Below are 16967 nucleotides of genomic sequence, written 5' to 3' on the forward strand. Positions count from 1 at the left end.
GAAAGAAGGATCATGTCATTATTCTATAAAAAGTGTAACAAAAAAGGAATTTCACAGATTCAAAACAATGGAATACAAGTAAGCACAGAAAGCCTCCAATGACTTGTCTCCTACAGTTATTGTATTGTTTTTATCAGAAGTGTTTGCTGCTACTAGGAAAGATTTCAGGGTGTTGTAGATGGGGGCTTATGAGGCGGTAGGAGAATTAAATTGAAATTCTGTGCGAACCTGGATTTTTTCATGCAAACGAGTCAGTGCAGAAATGAGTGCTGTCTTTTTTAATAACATGAACTTCAAGTCTCTGTCTACACAGACCATGAAAAACAAGTTCCTTGAAAGTGGAATTGCCAAGTCTGGTTTCCTCCTTGCTTTTGTCTTTAGTCTCCTAAACTCCCTCACCTCAGATAACCACGGATCTCCACCAACATCCTATGCAACAGGCAAGAGAAGACATGTATAGTGATAATCTGGAGTTACGTATGTGCCTCTTGGCCAGGTAGTACCTCCCTGGATGCTGCTCTCAGTGCAGGGATCAGTGAAAGCAGCTTTCCTTTCCCTTGGCATCATCTGGGAGCACACATGGAGAGGGTGACTGGGAACCATCAGTGTGATTGACCAGGGGCCTGGGATGAGGTGATGAAGAGCTCCACATAGGGTTTTGCAGATGATGCCAAACAGGATGACTAGTTTGTGTGTTTGAGGGCAGCGCTGATCCTGAGGGGACCTGGACAGGGTAGAGGAATGGGCCATGAAATTCAACAAAAAACACTGCCCCGAGGTGTCAGGCAGCAGTGAGGGCAGGCTGCTCCCTGAGGAATGGGCTTGAGGTGCACAGCACCATGACCTGCAGCAGGGCTTCACTAGGGCCCACCCTGTATATGGCAAATGGTATCTGGGGCAGCCAAGAGGCCCTTGGTGGGATGGGGGCAGGCTTGTGGGACAGGGCAGGGTCTAGGTCAAGCAGGAGCATCAATCTTCAGATGAAAATCAGGCCCTGTGACAGGAGCAGGGGTCAGACAAAGCTCTGGGATGGCTGCAGGGCCCTGGGGATGTCAGCCTGCAGGACTGAGCTCAGTGGGGCCCATAGTTGGCCAGGCAGGGCTGTAAGGAGATGGAGACCAATGATGTCCAGCATTACTAGAGCAGGGACTGATGGCACCAGGTGGGGCTGAAATGGTGTCCTTGGCCATGGGCAGGGTGGGAGGAGTCCTGGGGTGGGGTGGGGTGCATGTCAGGGCCTTTTGTTGCTCCTGAGGCCCCGTCCCTGTGAAGGAGCCACCCCTGCACTGGCACAGGCTGGGGGCAGCTGCTGGGAGCAGCTCTAAGGGAATGGCCCTGGGTGTCCTAGCAGACAGTAAGGGGTACATGGGCCATCAGCGAGTCCTGGAAGCAATGATGGCCAATGGCAGCCTGGGTTGTATGAAGAGTCATTCTCTCCCTCTACTCACTACTTGTTGGATCACATCTACATACTACATTCAGCTTTATCTACCCAATACAAGCCATCAATAAACTGGATGAAATTCAGTGGAGACCACTGAGATGGCAGGGCTGGAGCACTGGCCCCATCGTGAGCAGCTAGGACAGCTAGGCTTTTTCAGCCTGGAGCAGAAATGGCTCAGGGAGGGGATGGACATTACAGAAGCCCCTAGTACCTCTGGGGAGATCACTGAGGAGATAGCACAGGGCAAGAGGATGGGATACAACTGGCATAAGCTGAAAAAAGAAAAGCTCAACCTGTAACGCATTTCCATGATGTGGAAAGTCAGGCAGAGACACAGGTTGCCCAGAGAAGCTATACAGTCTATATCCTCAGAGATTTTCAAGTCCCAACTGGGTGAAGCCTTGATCGGCTTGGCCTGACCTCAGAGCCAACCTGCTGTGAGTAAGTTGGAGATCTCCTGAGGTCCTTCCCCATCTGAGCTACCCTGTGATGAAACCATGAGATTGGACTGCATCACTGAAATCAGGTACCACACATACTGGCTGTAGTAATTAAGGCTCAAAGACTAGTGTCACACATTGTCACACTGCATTTGGCAGACAGGCTTGATTCAGGTGCAGTTCCAGCGGAAGTGATTTTCACATGGAGCTTGTCACCTTGTAAAACTACTCAACTACTACCCTTCCCCCCTACATGGAGTACTGGCTCCTCAAGGCAAGTTGTAGGCATATGGCTTGCTAAGGGGTTAACATGTCTACTGTAAAGATACTATTGATGGCAAAACTGCTTGTGTACTGGAGACTCATTAGCTGCTGCCAGGAAAGGAGGAGGCAGCACTATGCACGTTGCTAGGGTGGCACCAAGCAGGCCTGAGCCACACCAGGTGCCCATTTTAAATTTATGTTACTGTTTGCCATCATCACCCTGGCAACAACACTATTGTTGTTGGATTTTATTATTGTTTTAAAATAAACTATGGCATTTGTAGTAAGTGAAAAATAAACACAGTAAAAGTACTATTTCATTTGAATGCAGAATTTATTTCAAAAAAATAAATTTAAATATTAAAATCCTATAAGCTAGGGACATTTATAGAATATACTTTTGCCAAAGAAAAAGCTTGGAAGAGAGGTGTCAAATTCTGGCATGCTGAACTGGAGGGAACTGATCAAAGGGTATTTCTCCCTAGGTTTTCAGGCACTTGACTGTTTTACAAAATACCATTCTTCAGTGTAAATGTCAGTTTACACATCTTCTATAGGCTGCCATCTTCCACAACTGGTTTATGACCCAAAGCAATTTTTACTTGCTTATATTAAATGAAGCTGCCTGATTTCCTGTATATACATAGCATACCAAATGAAAAAGAATTATGTCAACAAGCTGAGAACTTAATCCATCTTCTGTTGAACAGATAGAAAAGATTTACAAATAAAAATCTTCTAAATCATCCACATCTAGTTAAGAAAAAGCTGTAGGAACACATACTTCCTTTGTAAATGTTTGTTTTATTCTTGTCTACCCTGTGTATTACTGGGTATTCCTCACTTTTGGATTAATGTATTTTGCAGGAATGTACAGCAGCAGAAATTCCTCACTGATACTCAGCTGGGTTTGCTGTCTGACTCTACAGCATCTTGTACAAATAAAATACAGCTATCTGGAGAAAAACATCATTTCTTCTTGAATACCACATTTTACAAGATTTCAATTACAGGTTAGTCATTTCCTTTCAGCATTGCATCTCTCAGCATATACCTGCATCCTTCCAAAGCAGGCACTTCTGACTATAAATATACAGTTTATATTAGTCTTTCTATGTACAACAAAAGACAAATTACCCCCATTATAAAGTAATAATACTTATGTATCAGTACAAGATTTGAACTACAGACCCACTTCTTTAACGAAGTTTACAGTATAAAAAAATAAGGATACCAGTTACCCACTGAAATATTTTCACTTTTTAGTTTCTTGTGGAGTTGTCAGTGATACAAGCATTGCTTGTGTAAAATACAGTATTTTAAAATAGCAATATACTGTCCTTACAGTTACAAAAATATAATTATGTCTTACAGAAATTTTATTGAAAAAGTATATAAAAAATATGGATCATCACTTTAGACCATATGTAAAATTAGAAATAAAGTATTTAAAAATACTGTTTATCTGGCTCAGTGAGCCACTTCTGATTTTGTATAAAAAGATCAAAGTTAGAAATTGAATGGCCAGGGACAAGTTTTGGCTACTGAGTAATAATCCTACATCAGTAATGTGGCTGAAAAGCCACTGGAAAATGCTTAGATCTGTTCAGTTTGAAGGATAAAAAGTAATGTGGTGACAGTGGGAATGGTTGAAAAATATCAAAAAGAGATGGTAATATAGGCAAAAGGCATTTCTTACTGTTTTTATTTACTTTGTACATAAAAACCTGCCAGTCTGTGTGGCACAGAATCGACTCAGGCAAGTGCTGGGTGGTGCTGCCCCAAAGGAGCCCAGCAGCTACAGAGGCCTCACCCAAGCATAGAGGCAGCAGCAGACCTAACAAGTGGTATTATAGGTTATGGCTGTCTCCCCACTGTTAGGACAGCTTAGGATTCAACCTATGAGGTTTATATAGAAAATAAACAGGATAAGTATTTTTACATTGTGCATGATTTTTAAAGTGTCAGACTATTAGAATTAACCTGTCCCCAAATCAAGGGCAGAAATCTGGCTATAACCAAAGCTGTGCTGGTTATGAAGCTACCATGTCTGAAAAGCATATTTCCATGCTCAGCTCTGTTTCTTAACATCCTTGGGAATTTCAGTGATGTTTCCAGTGTTATGCCCTTTGCTAAACTGTCTCCTATGCACCAGCAGCATTTCTGCAACTCACACTGCTCACTGCTCTTGCAGTGTTGAGGAGAAAAATCCTGGTGTGGAATCCGCCTCAACCTCACAGCAGAACAAACACCACCAGGGACATTGCTGTTACACTTGCCAGGAATGCAGAAAAAGAACATTAACATAGAATGTACTGTAAAAATTGAACAGGTTTTGTTTTGTGGGGTGGGTAGGATTGATCTGGTTAAGTGAGGGAAATTGGAGAAACAGCAATTTATCAGCAAAGTAACCTCTCGGCTTTATATTCAGTCTTTTAAGAAAAAGTAGCTTGCACTACAGTTTATCTGTTCCACCACTGTGTAGCTGGCAGGAGCCTAAACCACTGCTTGCTGACTCAGAGGAAAGCCATCTCTGGAGTTACACTGCCCAGAGCTCCACAGCTGTTTACCTTCTATTATTTTGGCAAGAGAATTTTTAACATTCTTTTTCCCTGGGAGAAACAACAACGGTGAAGCTACATATTTAATACAAGTCAAATGCTTAGCTAACATAACTAACGTCTTTAAAATGAATGAAGTTGCACCCATTTATAGCAGCACAAGAACTGGCTCAAAGTATCATTTATGGGTTTGGCTGCCCAGAAACGACTAAGCTACCGTGCTATCTTAGTACCACCATGCTCTTCATAGCTCCGATTCTTTATCTATCTCATCCAGGTAGTATTCATCATCAGTGGTGGTATCACTGTCTGAGTCTGAATAAGCTGCTGGGTATTCCTGATAGGTATCAGTCAGCTCTCGGGGGGACGAAGCAGCTGATGACATTTTGCTCCCAGTGGAACTTGAGCTCAAAAGCTCAGCCCTGTTTATAGATGGGGGCTCTCCATCTTTGAGAGCACCAGGGTTATTAAGAAGACAAGGTCTCCATAATCTCCCTTCTGTGAGTGACCTCTTGATATTTTCCAGGAAAGCTAACTGTTGCTCTTTGCCAAATATACCAAATTCAACAGAAGGATACATCAAATTTCTACTGCTGTAACATTTTTCATCATCTGATGCCCAATTTTCATTTTCATCACAAGACAACAGCTCTGAGTAAGATTTGTATCTCTTCCCATGTACACCATCTTTGGGTAGAATATTGCTTCCTGAGGCAAAGGTCTCATTGGAATCTGGAGGACACACACCCTCAGAAAGGTGACGCTCACGCTGACTTTTGGCATGACTCCTGCGCAGCTGACAGCTGTGCACGTTAGCGTTTTTTAAGCTAGTAGGTTGAGAGGTATTTTGACACTGATCAAACATTGTCTGGGAAGTCAAGTTTTGCACTGGACCCACACCTGCCTGCAAGCAGTTATTTACATACATGTTTGAATTTTTGTCTGTTAAAAGTGGCAAGGGAGGACTGCATGCATGGCTGCTAGCTCTTCTTATATCATCATCCAGTGGGTCTGATGTAGTAGCACTGGGAAAGATGGGCTGGCTTTTGCTTTCTAACCTGAGATCACGTGTTTCAGAATTCTTATTTCTTGTTTTTACCACTTTATCTGAAAATAGGGTTGTAAGACTTGGCCTATTTTCCACTTTTGCTATAGGTTTTTTGGGACCTATGGTTTCCTTCTGAGCATATGAACTTGTAAGAGACCTCCAGTTGGTGTTATTAACAAGCAAAGAAGGATCATTCTGATTTTCAGTCTTCTTATTCTCAGCTGTTCTTGGTCTTGGTATATTCTTATCAGGGTCCAGACTGTGGTTCTGATTTTCATTGTCCAACTGCAGGAGTGGCTGATGAGCATCTGTTGAAATTAATGAGTCAAGGGACATGTTGACCTCTAAAGTGGCACTTCCATCATTCTGTGAAAAAATGTTACTTATGTGTGGTTTGGGGGGTAAATTTTTACTTGAAAATTTTCGACTTGTTTTGTAAACAGCTGCCAGTTTATTTTTAATTGAAGGTCTGTTCTTCCTTTTTTCTATATCTTTGACTTTGTCTCTTGTGCAGTCTGAGATAAGCTTATTATCATCTTCTGCACTCTGTGTTACTCTCTGATCTGTTGTAGTCCTGAGGATTTTATCTTTACAGTTAATGTTCAAGTTGCCTTCAGTGTACCTCTCTGATTCCTGCAAACCACTATAATCTTTACCTATATGAGTACTCTGCAAGTTTTGCTCTCTTCTGTTTTTTGAATTCTTTAATTCATCTGTATCTGTGCTAACCACTCTGCCTAGCTGAAGTAATGGATCAGCACAGGAAGCCGTAATTACCTCAGATGCTTTGTTCTGAGACTCTGAAAGCATTTTGCTACAGCAGTTTAAATAGTTTGCATTTTTTCTTGAACTGTCACCCCTTAATTGCAGTCTGCTACATTTATTATTATACAGAGGGGTGGTTTGGTGTAGGAAATTTACCCCCTGTTTGGATGCAGTACTATCCCTGCACATGTCTCCCACAGGAGGACGTGGCACATCAGCATGCTCTGTGTTCCCATTCCTTCCAAGGGAACTCTTCTCTCCTGGGTGGAGGACTAAACTGTTCTGATTTTTATTGGTGTTCACTTTAGGAGGCTGACAGCTGTTTTCAGAGTTTCCCTTCCATATAATATTTTTATTTGTTGAATATAAAGGTTTCTCTAAACATCTGCCTGGCTTGGAAGGGATTGGCAAAGTGGACATTATAGGTGGGACTGTTTGTAAAATTTCCTTCTTTTCTTTTAGACACATTTCTGTATTTTGGCTTGAAGCTTGGCTGATGCTTGAAGCATCAGAAATGGCCTTACCTGACTTAGCCACTACTGTACTGGATTGTGGACCACCAAAAGGAATTTCTTCTGTCACCGTATCAGAAAGCACATTTTCTGCTAATGAAAAATCTGCTGAACTGTCTTTCCTATTATGTACCATACTCACTGACTTTAAAGTCCCTATCTTCTCAGAGCTAGGAGGTAAGTGGGAATTCTCTTTGTTACTACCAACAGCAGTTCCTGTGTTCTGAGGTGTGACCAGAGCTGAAGAGACTTGGTCAGAAGAATATGAAGGCACCTCTTTTTCCAAAGTACTGGGGAAAAAAATATTTCCTAAACTCACATGACCTTCATTTTTCTTGTTTTGTATTCTTCGGGACTCAGCATTTTCTCTGGGATCAGGTAAATTTGCATCCTCTGCATTATCTCTGAAGAGGCTGCAAAATGTTCTAGAATGTCTCCGTGGTAATGTGTAATAAATTGAAACTAGTTCATGATACTTGACATTATCTTCATCAACACAAACTGTAAATGTGCTTGTAGTTTTGTATTTCTGCAAAAAATTTCCCCTTTCCTTACAGTCTGAAAACACAGAGGATTCTCTTCTGCTTAGATGTTTGCATCTATCTGCCAGTTCAACTGATGTACTACTACTTACTGAATCATTAGGACTTTTGTTAAAAGAACTGGGGTAATCTTTTCCTTTGTTACCTGCAGCAGCATTTAAGGATGTTGCTTTTAAAAAAGGATGTTTTGAGTCTAAATAAGACACATCTCTTTGATGAGAACAAAAGGCATCAGCTCTATGTGGCGTTTCAGACCTTAAACAATCATGTGTTGCTCTCATTTCTCTAGGTAAAGAGATGGGTGTATCTGACATAATACTACCAGAAATGCTAGCGGATTTTCTAGGCAAAGTATAGTAAATAACAAGTGAGTCAGGAGATTTGAGGCTTTTTCTACTGGGGGAGCCAGTAATGCTGCAGCTACTCATATGTCTTAGTGGGCCGTCTTGCTTGTGAAACCTTTCAACGCAAGGTGAATTACTCCTCAGTTTTCCACTTTCTTTTTCAAGGCAAAAATAACTTAAACTATGTTCAGAGGTCTTGGGGTCTCCATCAAAGATACGCGTATAAATATTTCCAGAATTTCCATTTTGAGAACTAGTAGTGAATTGTCCATTACAGTCTTTACTAACTAAAGTGCTTGTATTTTGCGGTGTTCTCTCTGAAATCTCTCTGTTAACACCTATTATGCTCACTTGAGCTGTTTTTCCATCTTCTGCTGGAGATTCAGTGACTATGTAATTTATGGAAGAGCTAGTTAGTGTTCCTAAACATTCAGAATTGTCCTTATGAGAAAGTGCTTGTAGAGAGCTATATGAGGAGCTTGATGAACATTCAGGAGGACAGGACAACATGCCTTGACAGCTTGCCAATTTTTCAGTGGATGGAGCAGAAGTGACATTGAGCAGTGAGGATTTTCTCTTTGGAATAGCTTGGTTAATGGCTTCTGCAGTCAAATTATCCTGTTTGATTTTGTCTGGTTTTGCTGCATAACACAGATTATGTTCCCATCCTTTCTGACTTGGAAGAAAAGGTTCTTTCCTGCTCTTATCAGCTGGCAATATACAGGGAGGCTGACTGTGAGGTGGGAAATTGTTTTCCTTCATTTGTATGTTCCTTCTATCACCATTTGGAGTATACATTTTTGCAGTTTCTCCTCTGTTAGTGACTTGGGTTTGTCTCTTTGACCTCATTGTGTTAAAGAGACATGCATCGCTTTGCAACATGGCAGAAGCAGGGCTGTGAGAGGGAAAACTACCCATGCTGTAGTTTGTATCTGCTTGTTGAGAAGCTGGCTGTAACAGCATTCCCTCATCCAGCAGTTCTGTACCTTCAACCTTTTCTAGTCGTGTAAAGTCTGCCTTAGTATCTCTTTGGGTAACAATGACTGAATTCCTGTTTAGTCCTATAGGTTTCATTTGGTCCTTCAAACCAGGAAAGACTGACTCATCACTTCTGATACTAGATGAAGAAACTGAAGAGTTACAGCTCTGCCAAGGCTGACAGCTTTCAGAGAATTCCGAAAATGTTCTATCTCCACTCCCTGTCATCCTTCTAATCTTTGTATTTTCTGGAGAATATACATTAAAATCGTTCTGCAGGCACTGTGAACCAAACTTGGCATTCTTTGTATGTGCCCACTGTTGGTCATTTAAATTAGCCATAATCACTTCAAAGCTGTCATCAGGGGAAATAAATGCTTCATCACTGTAGTACTGTGGAATATCAGTCCAAGAAGGATAGCTGTCTTTTCTTCCATAAGAAGATTTTTTTTGGTTCGCATACAACTTGCCATGAGAGGAAATATCTCTATAGTAGGATCTAGAGAGATTATTTTCTGATTTGTATAATGGATAATTTTCCCAATTATCAAAGGGCAGTGGAGAAGTAGCTTTGTCAGGGCAACTAATCCTACTAAAGCAACCGCTGCTTGAAATAGATCTTCTGTAGTGGTGCTTTGAGTGGTAACACGCATATTTCTTGGTTTCTTGCAAAGAGCTAGGACATCTGCCATGGTCAGCACCATGAAATTCCATCAACGATTGAGTTCTAAACATTTTTTCTTGAGCTGATGTTTGTCCAGGAGGGTCTGGTGTGTTGTTCCATACAATAGAAGACAGAGGAATTCTCTTTGGGTTCTGTCGACCAAACCTTGGTACAAAACCATTGTTGCTTTCCCCTGCCAATGGATGATGTAAACGAGATGCTGACAGCTGCTCAGAAGATCCTGATGATGGACGTCTCCGAAGGGAAGACACAGAGTAACTTCTGCCTGCTCTATCTCTGTTCATACAACTCTTGTGCCTAAATCCACTATTCTGTGCTACAGAAGGAGGATATAAGCTACCTTCTGAAGACCGTCCAAAAGAAACAGAAGACAGTCTGCGGCTTAGCAGATAAGGATTTCCATCGACTGGATCACCGTATCTGCAGTCTTCTGGGAAGGCTGTCTGGTGCCAGTTTATATATGCACTGCGCAATCTCCTTGGTCTGATGAAAATCTTATGTTCATCTTTGGCTCTTATTGTTCTCAGTCCTTCTGGGAAAAATGTGTTAGGCTTGTCGCTCCAGTCATTTCTCTGTTGCACCCTACTAGCAGTCTGCCTTTTGGAAGTAGGGAATGCACTAATGTATTGGCCATTTGATGCACTGTTAGTAGAAACTGTCCTGTCCAATGGATCTTGGGCTTGTTCCTGGGCCAGCTGGTCATCCAGATCATTCAGAACTGCACACGTGCAAAAAAAAAAAAATTGGTTTATTTACTTTAAAATTATTTTACTATTTATACGAAAAGGTTTTGTACTCTATTATCAGCCAGGACTGGTTTTGAAAGGAGTCAGCTTCTCAGCTTTCAAAACCCTTTCCAAACCACACACTCTTCTTCCACAGGACCTTTCATCAGTCACTCATTATGACTACAAGGGAAAAAATGCACTGCTCTATGATTTGTCTTAAAAGTGCTCTTTATGTAAATGCCAGTCTTTATGCTATTTAGAAGAAAACAAAACAATTTAAGTCTGAATTCTTACTCATGCTATACATATGTGTGCGTGTGCATGTGATTTTCCAAATCTAGTCTGGAAGCAAAAAACTCCCTGAATCACTAGGCAAACACAGACCTTTCTACATGTTCACAAAGCACAGTTATGATGTAACTGTAAAAAAAAAACCACAGAATCCCACAAACCATCAAACAAGCATATTCAGTAGCCTGGAATGCCCACTGTTTGTTTCATTCAGAAAAGAATTCTCCACTAAACTGGAGCTTATTACTTTAAAATGAGCACCGAAAGTGGCATTTTCTGTGATTTGTTCTAGCAACCAGACTGTATTTATATATACAGACAGTCTCATGAACTGGGGTGAAACACTATCCAGGTCAGCTAACTAAGACATTCAGACATAAGACTAAATGACAGCAATGTATTTAAAGTATTTTTATTGGCAAACCCAATTATGCCTCTGCTAATTGTATCCCTTTTGCATTTTGAAAATAGCACTCCTAAGATATAAACAGGAATGGATATGGCATGTGAGTTTCAGAAGAACCACTGTCCACCATGCAGTGCTCTCTTCCAGCACTGCCATTTTGCCCACTGCTTCCCAATCATACTTTCAATCTTGTGTTGTCTTGTCATTTTGGGTGGTAGAAAGCAATATTCATGGACTTTTTTTTTTTTTATAGAGCTGAGAAAATTTATGGAAGAACACCTCTGTACTCTTAAAGGCTGGGTCTGATCATGCCTCTCTTCCTAGCAGTGAGAAAAAAACAAAACCCAGCAAACAACAAACCAGCAACTTTTGACTGGTACTGTAAGGGCTCCCAGAAAGCTAACTTAATGCCATAATGCCACTTGCTTCTATGGTCTGAGGCTTTACCTTCGTAAAACCAAGCCAAGTAACTCATTATCAAAATTATGTATGCAAGAAACTGGGATGAAATTCTTCTCACTTCACTGTATGTCTGCATCTAAAGGATGCAATATGGGCTCCTGTCAGAATCAGCAGAGAAAAATGTTTGCTTCCAAACCAGATCAGTATGAGATGAAATGTACTCTAAGAGTGACCAGTGAATCTTGAAGTTAGTGTCAGAGGAGACATTCTGCTGTCAGACAAAGGCAGCAAAAAGTAGCCACTACGTTAGAAACTAATGATGTGTATTTTCACAGCCTGTGCTGTAAAAACCAGTCACCACAGTCACTTCTGGTAACAATGATATCAGAACAAAGTACAGACGCGCACTTACCACTGAAAAACTCCTTCTCTAACTGTTCATTCCATTCCTGTGTACTTTTCTCCATCATTTCATTTTGGTTTGCATCAAAAGAATGACCACTTGTTTCAGCTGACATTGGGGAATTACACATTTCAGTCTGTTGAAAATTGTAAAGTAACATGATTTTAGTTCTACATGTAGGTTCAAATCGTGTTTCATGTGTCACATCACAAATTGTGTCACAGGTCACAGAGATGAGTAAACACTTTGTGGGTCCATTAAACACGTATTAAAATATGCAACTGAGGATTCTAAAGTTGCATGCATTTTAGAGATTTTTACATGTAATAAGGAGCTTTCCTCATCTTGTCCTCATACTGTAGCATGTTTTGGATACATGAATTATCATAGAATTTCTTTCGTTGGAAAAGACCTCCAAGATCATTCAGTCAAACCATTGACCTAACACCACCATGACCATCAAACAAAGTCCCAAAATGCCACGTCCATGTGTTTCTAGACCACTTTCAGGGACAGTGACTTCATCATCTCCCTGGGCAACCTATTCCAATGTTTGACCATTCTTTCCATAAATAATTTTTTCCTAATATCCAATCTAAACCTCCCCTGGCACAATTTGAGGGCATTTCCTCTTGTCCCATCACCTGATAACCAAAAAAAGGAGACCCACCACCACCTCACTACAACCTCCTTTCAGGTAGCTGTAGAGAGCAATGAGGTCCCCCCTCAGCCTCCTCTTCTCCAGACTAAACAATCCCAGTTCCCTCAGGCTCTCCTCATAAGACTTGTTCTCCAGACCCTTCACCAACTTTGTTGCTCTTCTCTGGACATGCTCCAGCAAGTCAATGTATTTCTTGTAGTGAGGGGCCCAAAACTGAACATAGAATTTGAGGTGTGGCCTCACCAGTGCTGAGTACAAGGGCACGATCACTTCCCTACTCCTGCTGGCCACACAGTTCCTGATACAGGCCAGGATGCTGTTGGCCTTCTTGGCCACCTGAGCATATTGCTGGTTTATGTTCAGATCATAGGATATTAGGGCTTGGAAGGCACCTTCAGAGATCATCGAGTCCAACACCCTGCCAGAGCAGGACCATAGAATCTAGCACAGGTCACACAGGAATGCATCCAGATGGGTCATAAAAGTCTCCAGATGGCTGTCAATCAATATCCCCAGGTGCTTTTCCACCAGGCAACTTTCCAGCCACTCTGCCCCAACTGTGCAGCATTGCATGGGGTTGTTGTGACCCAAGTGCAGGACCTGGCACTTGGCTTTGTTAAAACTCATACTACTGACCTTGGTCCATCAATCCAGCCTGTCCAAATCTCTTTGCAGAGCATTTCTACCCTCAAGCTAATCAACGCACCCACCCAATTTAGAGTCATCTGCAAACTTACTGAGGGTGCACTTGATTCCTTCATCCAGATCATTGATAAAGATATTAAAGAGAACTGTCCCAAATACCAAGCCCTGGGGAACACCATTAGTGACCAGCTGCCACCTGGATTTAACTCCATTCACCACTACTCTTTTAAGCCTGGCCATTCAGCCAGTTCTTAACCCAGCAAACTGTCCACCCATCCAAGCCATGAGCAGCCAGTTTCTCCAGGAGGATGTTATGGGAAACAGTGTCAAAGGCTTCATTCAAGTCCAGATAAACAATATCCACAGCCTTTCCTTCATCCACTAAACGGGTTACTGTTTGCCCTGCACATGCTTCATAATGGCACTCAAGATGACCTGCTCCTGACCTTCCCTGGTACTGAAGTCAGACTGACAGGTCAGTAGTTTCCCAGGTCTTCCTTCCAGCCCACATCTGCCAGCATCATGTTTACCAATCTCCAGTCAGCTGGGACCTTCCCATTTAGCCAGGACTGCTGGTAAATGATGGAAAGTGAGTTGGTGGCCACTTCCACCAGCTTCCTCTCTCAGTATCCTTGAATGTATGCCATCCAGCCCCATGGACTTACATATGTGTAAGTGGTGCAACAGGTCACCAACCATCTCCTCTTAGACAATGGGGGCTTCACTCTGTTCTCCATCCCTATCTTCCAGCTCAGGGTGCTGGGTATCTAGCATACAACTGGTCTTACTACTGAAGACTGAGGCAAAGAAAGTATTAAGTACCTCAGCCTTTTCCTCATCCTTGGCTATGATATTCCCCCCTGAATCCAACAAAGGACAGAGATTCTCCTTGGTCTTCTTTTGTTGGTAATGTATTTGTAGAAGCATTTCCTGTTCTCTTTAACAGCCAAAGCCAAATTAATTTCCAGCTGGACTTTGGCCAAGGTTTAGTTTCATGACAATTTTGTAGTCCTCCTGAGTGGCCTGCACCTTCTTCCAACCACAGACTCTCCTTTTCTCCCTAAGCAGCAACCAAATGTCTCTTTTCAGCCAGGCTGGCCTTCTTCCCCACCAACTTGTCTTTCAGCACATGGGGATGGCCGTTCCTGTGCTGGAACGGTGTCCAGCCTTCCTGGGCTCCTTGGCCTCTCAGGACAGCCTCCCAAGGGACTCAGTTTTTCTTAATCACTCCTTCCTTGACCAGCACATTCTAAAATTCACACACTGACCTCTCAACAGAGAATTATCACCAGAATCAGTTTTCATATTGCAGCACTTTAGGAAGCTGTGATAATTTACCTTAGCAGTAGGGAAAACGCCATCCTATTTCCCAAGTTGAATTTACTTGTTAAGCTGGATAAGTTCCTGTCCCATCCACATTTCTCTCAGCTCACAGTCTCAGATGGTAGAATTCCAAACAACTTCTGAACTGCTGGCTCACTTTATCTGAGGCTCCTCCTCCTTTTTTTAATAAAAACCCTTACTACTTTTTAGTTCTCAATATTTGTAATATTGTACTTGTCTAGCTACAATAGTCTGTTTATGTCATAGGCAGGATTCTCTGATAAGATCTTTATTCAGTGATGTATTAATATAGATTATACCTTTGTTTTTGAAATATGAGAGAAGGGAGGTGGCCAAATTACCTCCTCTGTACCTTTGATTATATACTATATACCCCCTTAGTCCCCTCTGTGGTTATACCACAGAGGTGAAGCTAAGGAAAGACATGTTAATAATACAAGGCAATAAAGTAATTAAAATAGCAAATATAATCATTGGATGAAATCTATTTATTTCAACAGCATGCACTTAAGTGACATCAGAAATAAATCTGTTGTTTCATTTTAAATTGAGCTTGTGCTTATAAAATGAAACATTCAGCCAAATAATAATTTCCTATTGTCAAAATTTACATTTACACAGTAATTCTGTCCATAGAAACGTGGCTTGAGAGACTCTAGTTTAAGGCCTGCCCTAGTCAACTGCTCTTTTTCACCCCTCTACAAATGAAAATAAACAAAGTAAATACACTAGATTATTAATTCAGCATGAGTTTTGACCTGTTTGCAGGTTGCTGACAGTTACCAAAATACATGAGGGTTTTGGCCTTGGAAGTCATCCACACAATTATTCTCTCCTTAAGAAAGAACTGAAATCTGATCAGAGCTGCACTTAGGGCTTATCTAGAAAACATCTGGCCTTGTACAGGTAACAGGACAAGCTCATTCAACATGTTCACAACATAGACCTTGTACTCAGTGTTTAAAACAAGAATTCTATTCACACAGATGTTATATCAACAGCCTAAACAGAGGAAACTAGTTTTTGAAAAATTGGTGGTTTAAACATTGCTGACAATGAAGTTGACAAGCTACTTACCTTTGCCATTTCTTCCGCTTTCGGAGATGGGATAGCAGTGATGTCATATCTGTAAACAAAAGGATTTAAATGTTGGCTTTCAAAAGGAATGTGACTTCATTCTACCATGTAGCAAACATGTAGCAGTTTCTCTTTAACTACTGAAAAGCAAGTGAAAAAAAGACTGCTCTATTAAGAATCCATCTTCCCCTCAAAGTACCCTGCTAATAAAGAAATGCTGGGGATATGTACCATTTGGTTTGGCCTTGTCAGCTTGCAAATGTCATAGCTGCACAGCTAAGAATGAACACAACCTACTGATATCTCAATGTCTGCAACAGCCATAAAGTAATTGTTTTGATCCAGCATTAGGATAAGATGGTATTGCATTCTTTTCCAGACTACAGTAATTTAGTAGGTACTATGAATAGCTGCTGTAAGTGGTTTGCAATTCCACTGTTTTTCTCTTCCATGTTACTCTGTTCAGACACAAGAGTTGGGTTCTGTCCCTGTGAAGATGAGGCAGTCAACACAGTTTCAGTATGAACTTTGGAACTTGCTGCTATTCACCTGAAACAGCCTTTATTTATGAATTTTTAACATGTGGTAGAAGGCTCATCTGCTTTCCTAAGCTATATAGGACTGCACGGGCTTGGCAGAGAACTGGCAAGAGCATCTGTGAGTAATGCAGTGGTTAGAACAAGCTGAGAAACCCTGAACATGAAAGGTATTCTGTTCTACAGGGTGACCTGCAGACATACAAAGTACACCAAAAACACAAGAACAAGACTTGACTTCACTCAGTCTATTTGAGTCTGCAGATTCTTATTTTACAACTAAGCAAACCCAGTCCCTTCAAAAACCCTGAAGCTCAGCTCGTACCTACTGCCAGTTCTTCCTTGTCTCAGAAACTGTTTTTTCCCAGGAAGTTAATTCTTGAGAGTGAAGTAGGGAAAGACAGTTCTGCTCAGTCCTGTTTGTCTCACAGTCTTTTTAAATGACCTTGTTCTTAGGCTTTTAGAACCTCCTTGTGCTCAGGCAGACTACTTTATTGTGCTTCAACAGCAAGTATAAACCGGCTTGCTGGCAAGTTCTTTGTGGCCTAGCCTTTCCTCCTGAAGTGCTTTGTCATTTGTTTGCAATGTGCTTGCAGGCAGGGAAGAACATCTGAAAGGTGCAATTTGTTTTTGCTTCTCTAATTGTGAACTATAAAACCAGGATTCCTCTCTGACATGGGGTCCCACTGAAATCAAAGGGAAAAGCCTGTTGACCTCAGTGGGCTTAGGTGCCAGCCAGCCAAACTGAACTTGAAATTCTTAACTTCCTTGTAGCACTATGAACAGCTATTAACTCAGTGGGTTACCACTCCTTGTGAATGAAGTTTACAGAACCAGGACTCTGATGTATGTAGCTCTTCCTTTAAACTAAAATAATGTTGAATATGTTTT

The 16967-nt window shown here is 41.5% G+C and overlaps 1 protein-coding gene across 1 annotated transcript in view; it reads right to left on the reverse strand.

Annotated features, from left to right (window-relative positions):
• Window positions 1-4953: 4953 nt before the first annotated feature.
• EXPH5 (exophilin 5) overlaps window positions 4954-16967 on the reverse strand; it is a 37796-nt gene continuing 25782 nt past the window's right edge. Inside the window, exons 4-7 of the mRNA XM_054389460.1 lie at window positions 15541-15589; window positions 11823-11949; window positions 8349-10301; window positions 4954-8288 (exon numbers count right to left, since the gene is read on the reverse strand). Of these exons, the coding sequence (XP_054245435.1) occupies window positions 4954-8288; window positions 8349-10301; window positions 11823-11949; window positions 15541-15589 (5464 nt within the window). The remainder of the gene's footprint in view (window positions 8289-8348; window positions 10302-11822; window positions 11950-15540; window positions 15590-16967) is intronic.

This window comes from Indicator indicator, chromosome 1 (genome assembly GCF_027791375.1).
Source record: "Indicator indicator isolate 239-I01 chromosome 1, UM_Iind_1.1, whole genome shotgun sequence".
Classification (NCBI taxonomy): Eukaryota; Metazoa; Chordata; class Aves; order Piciformes; family Indicatoridae; genus Indicator; species Indicator indicator.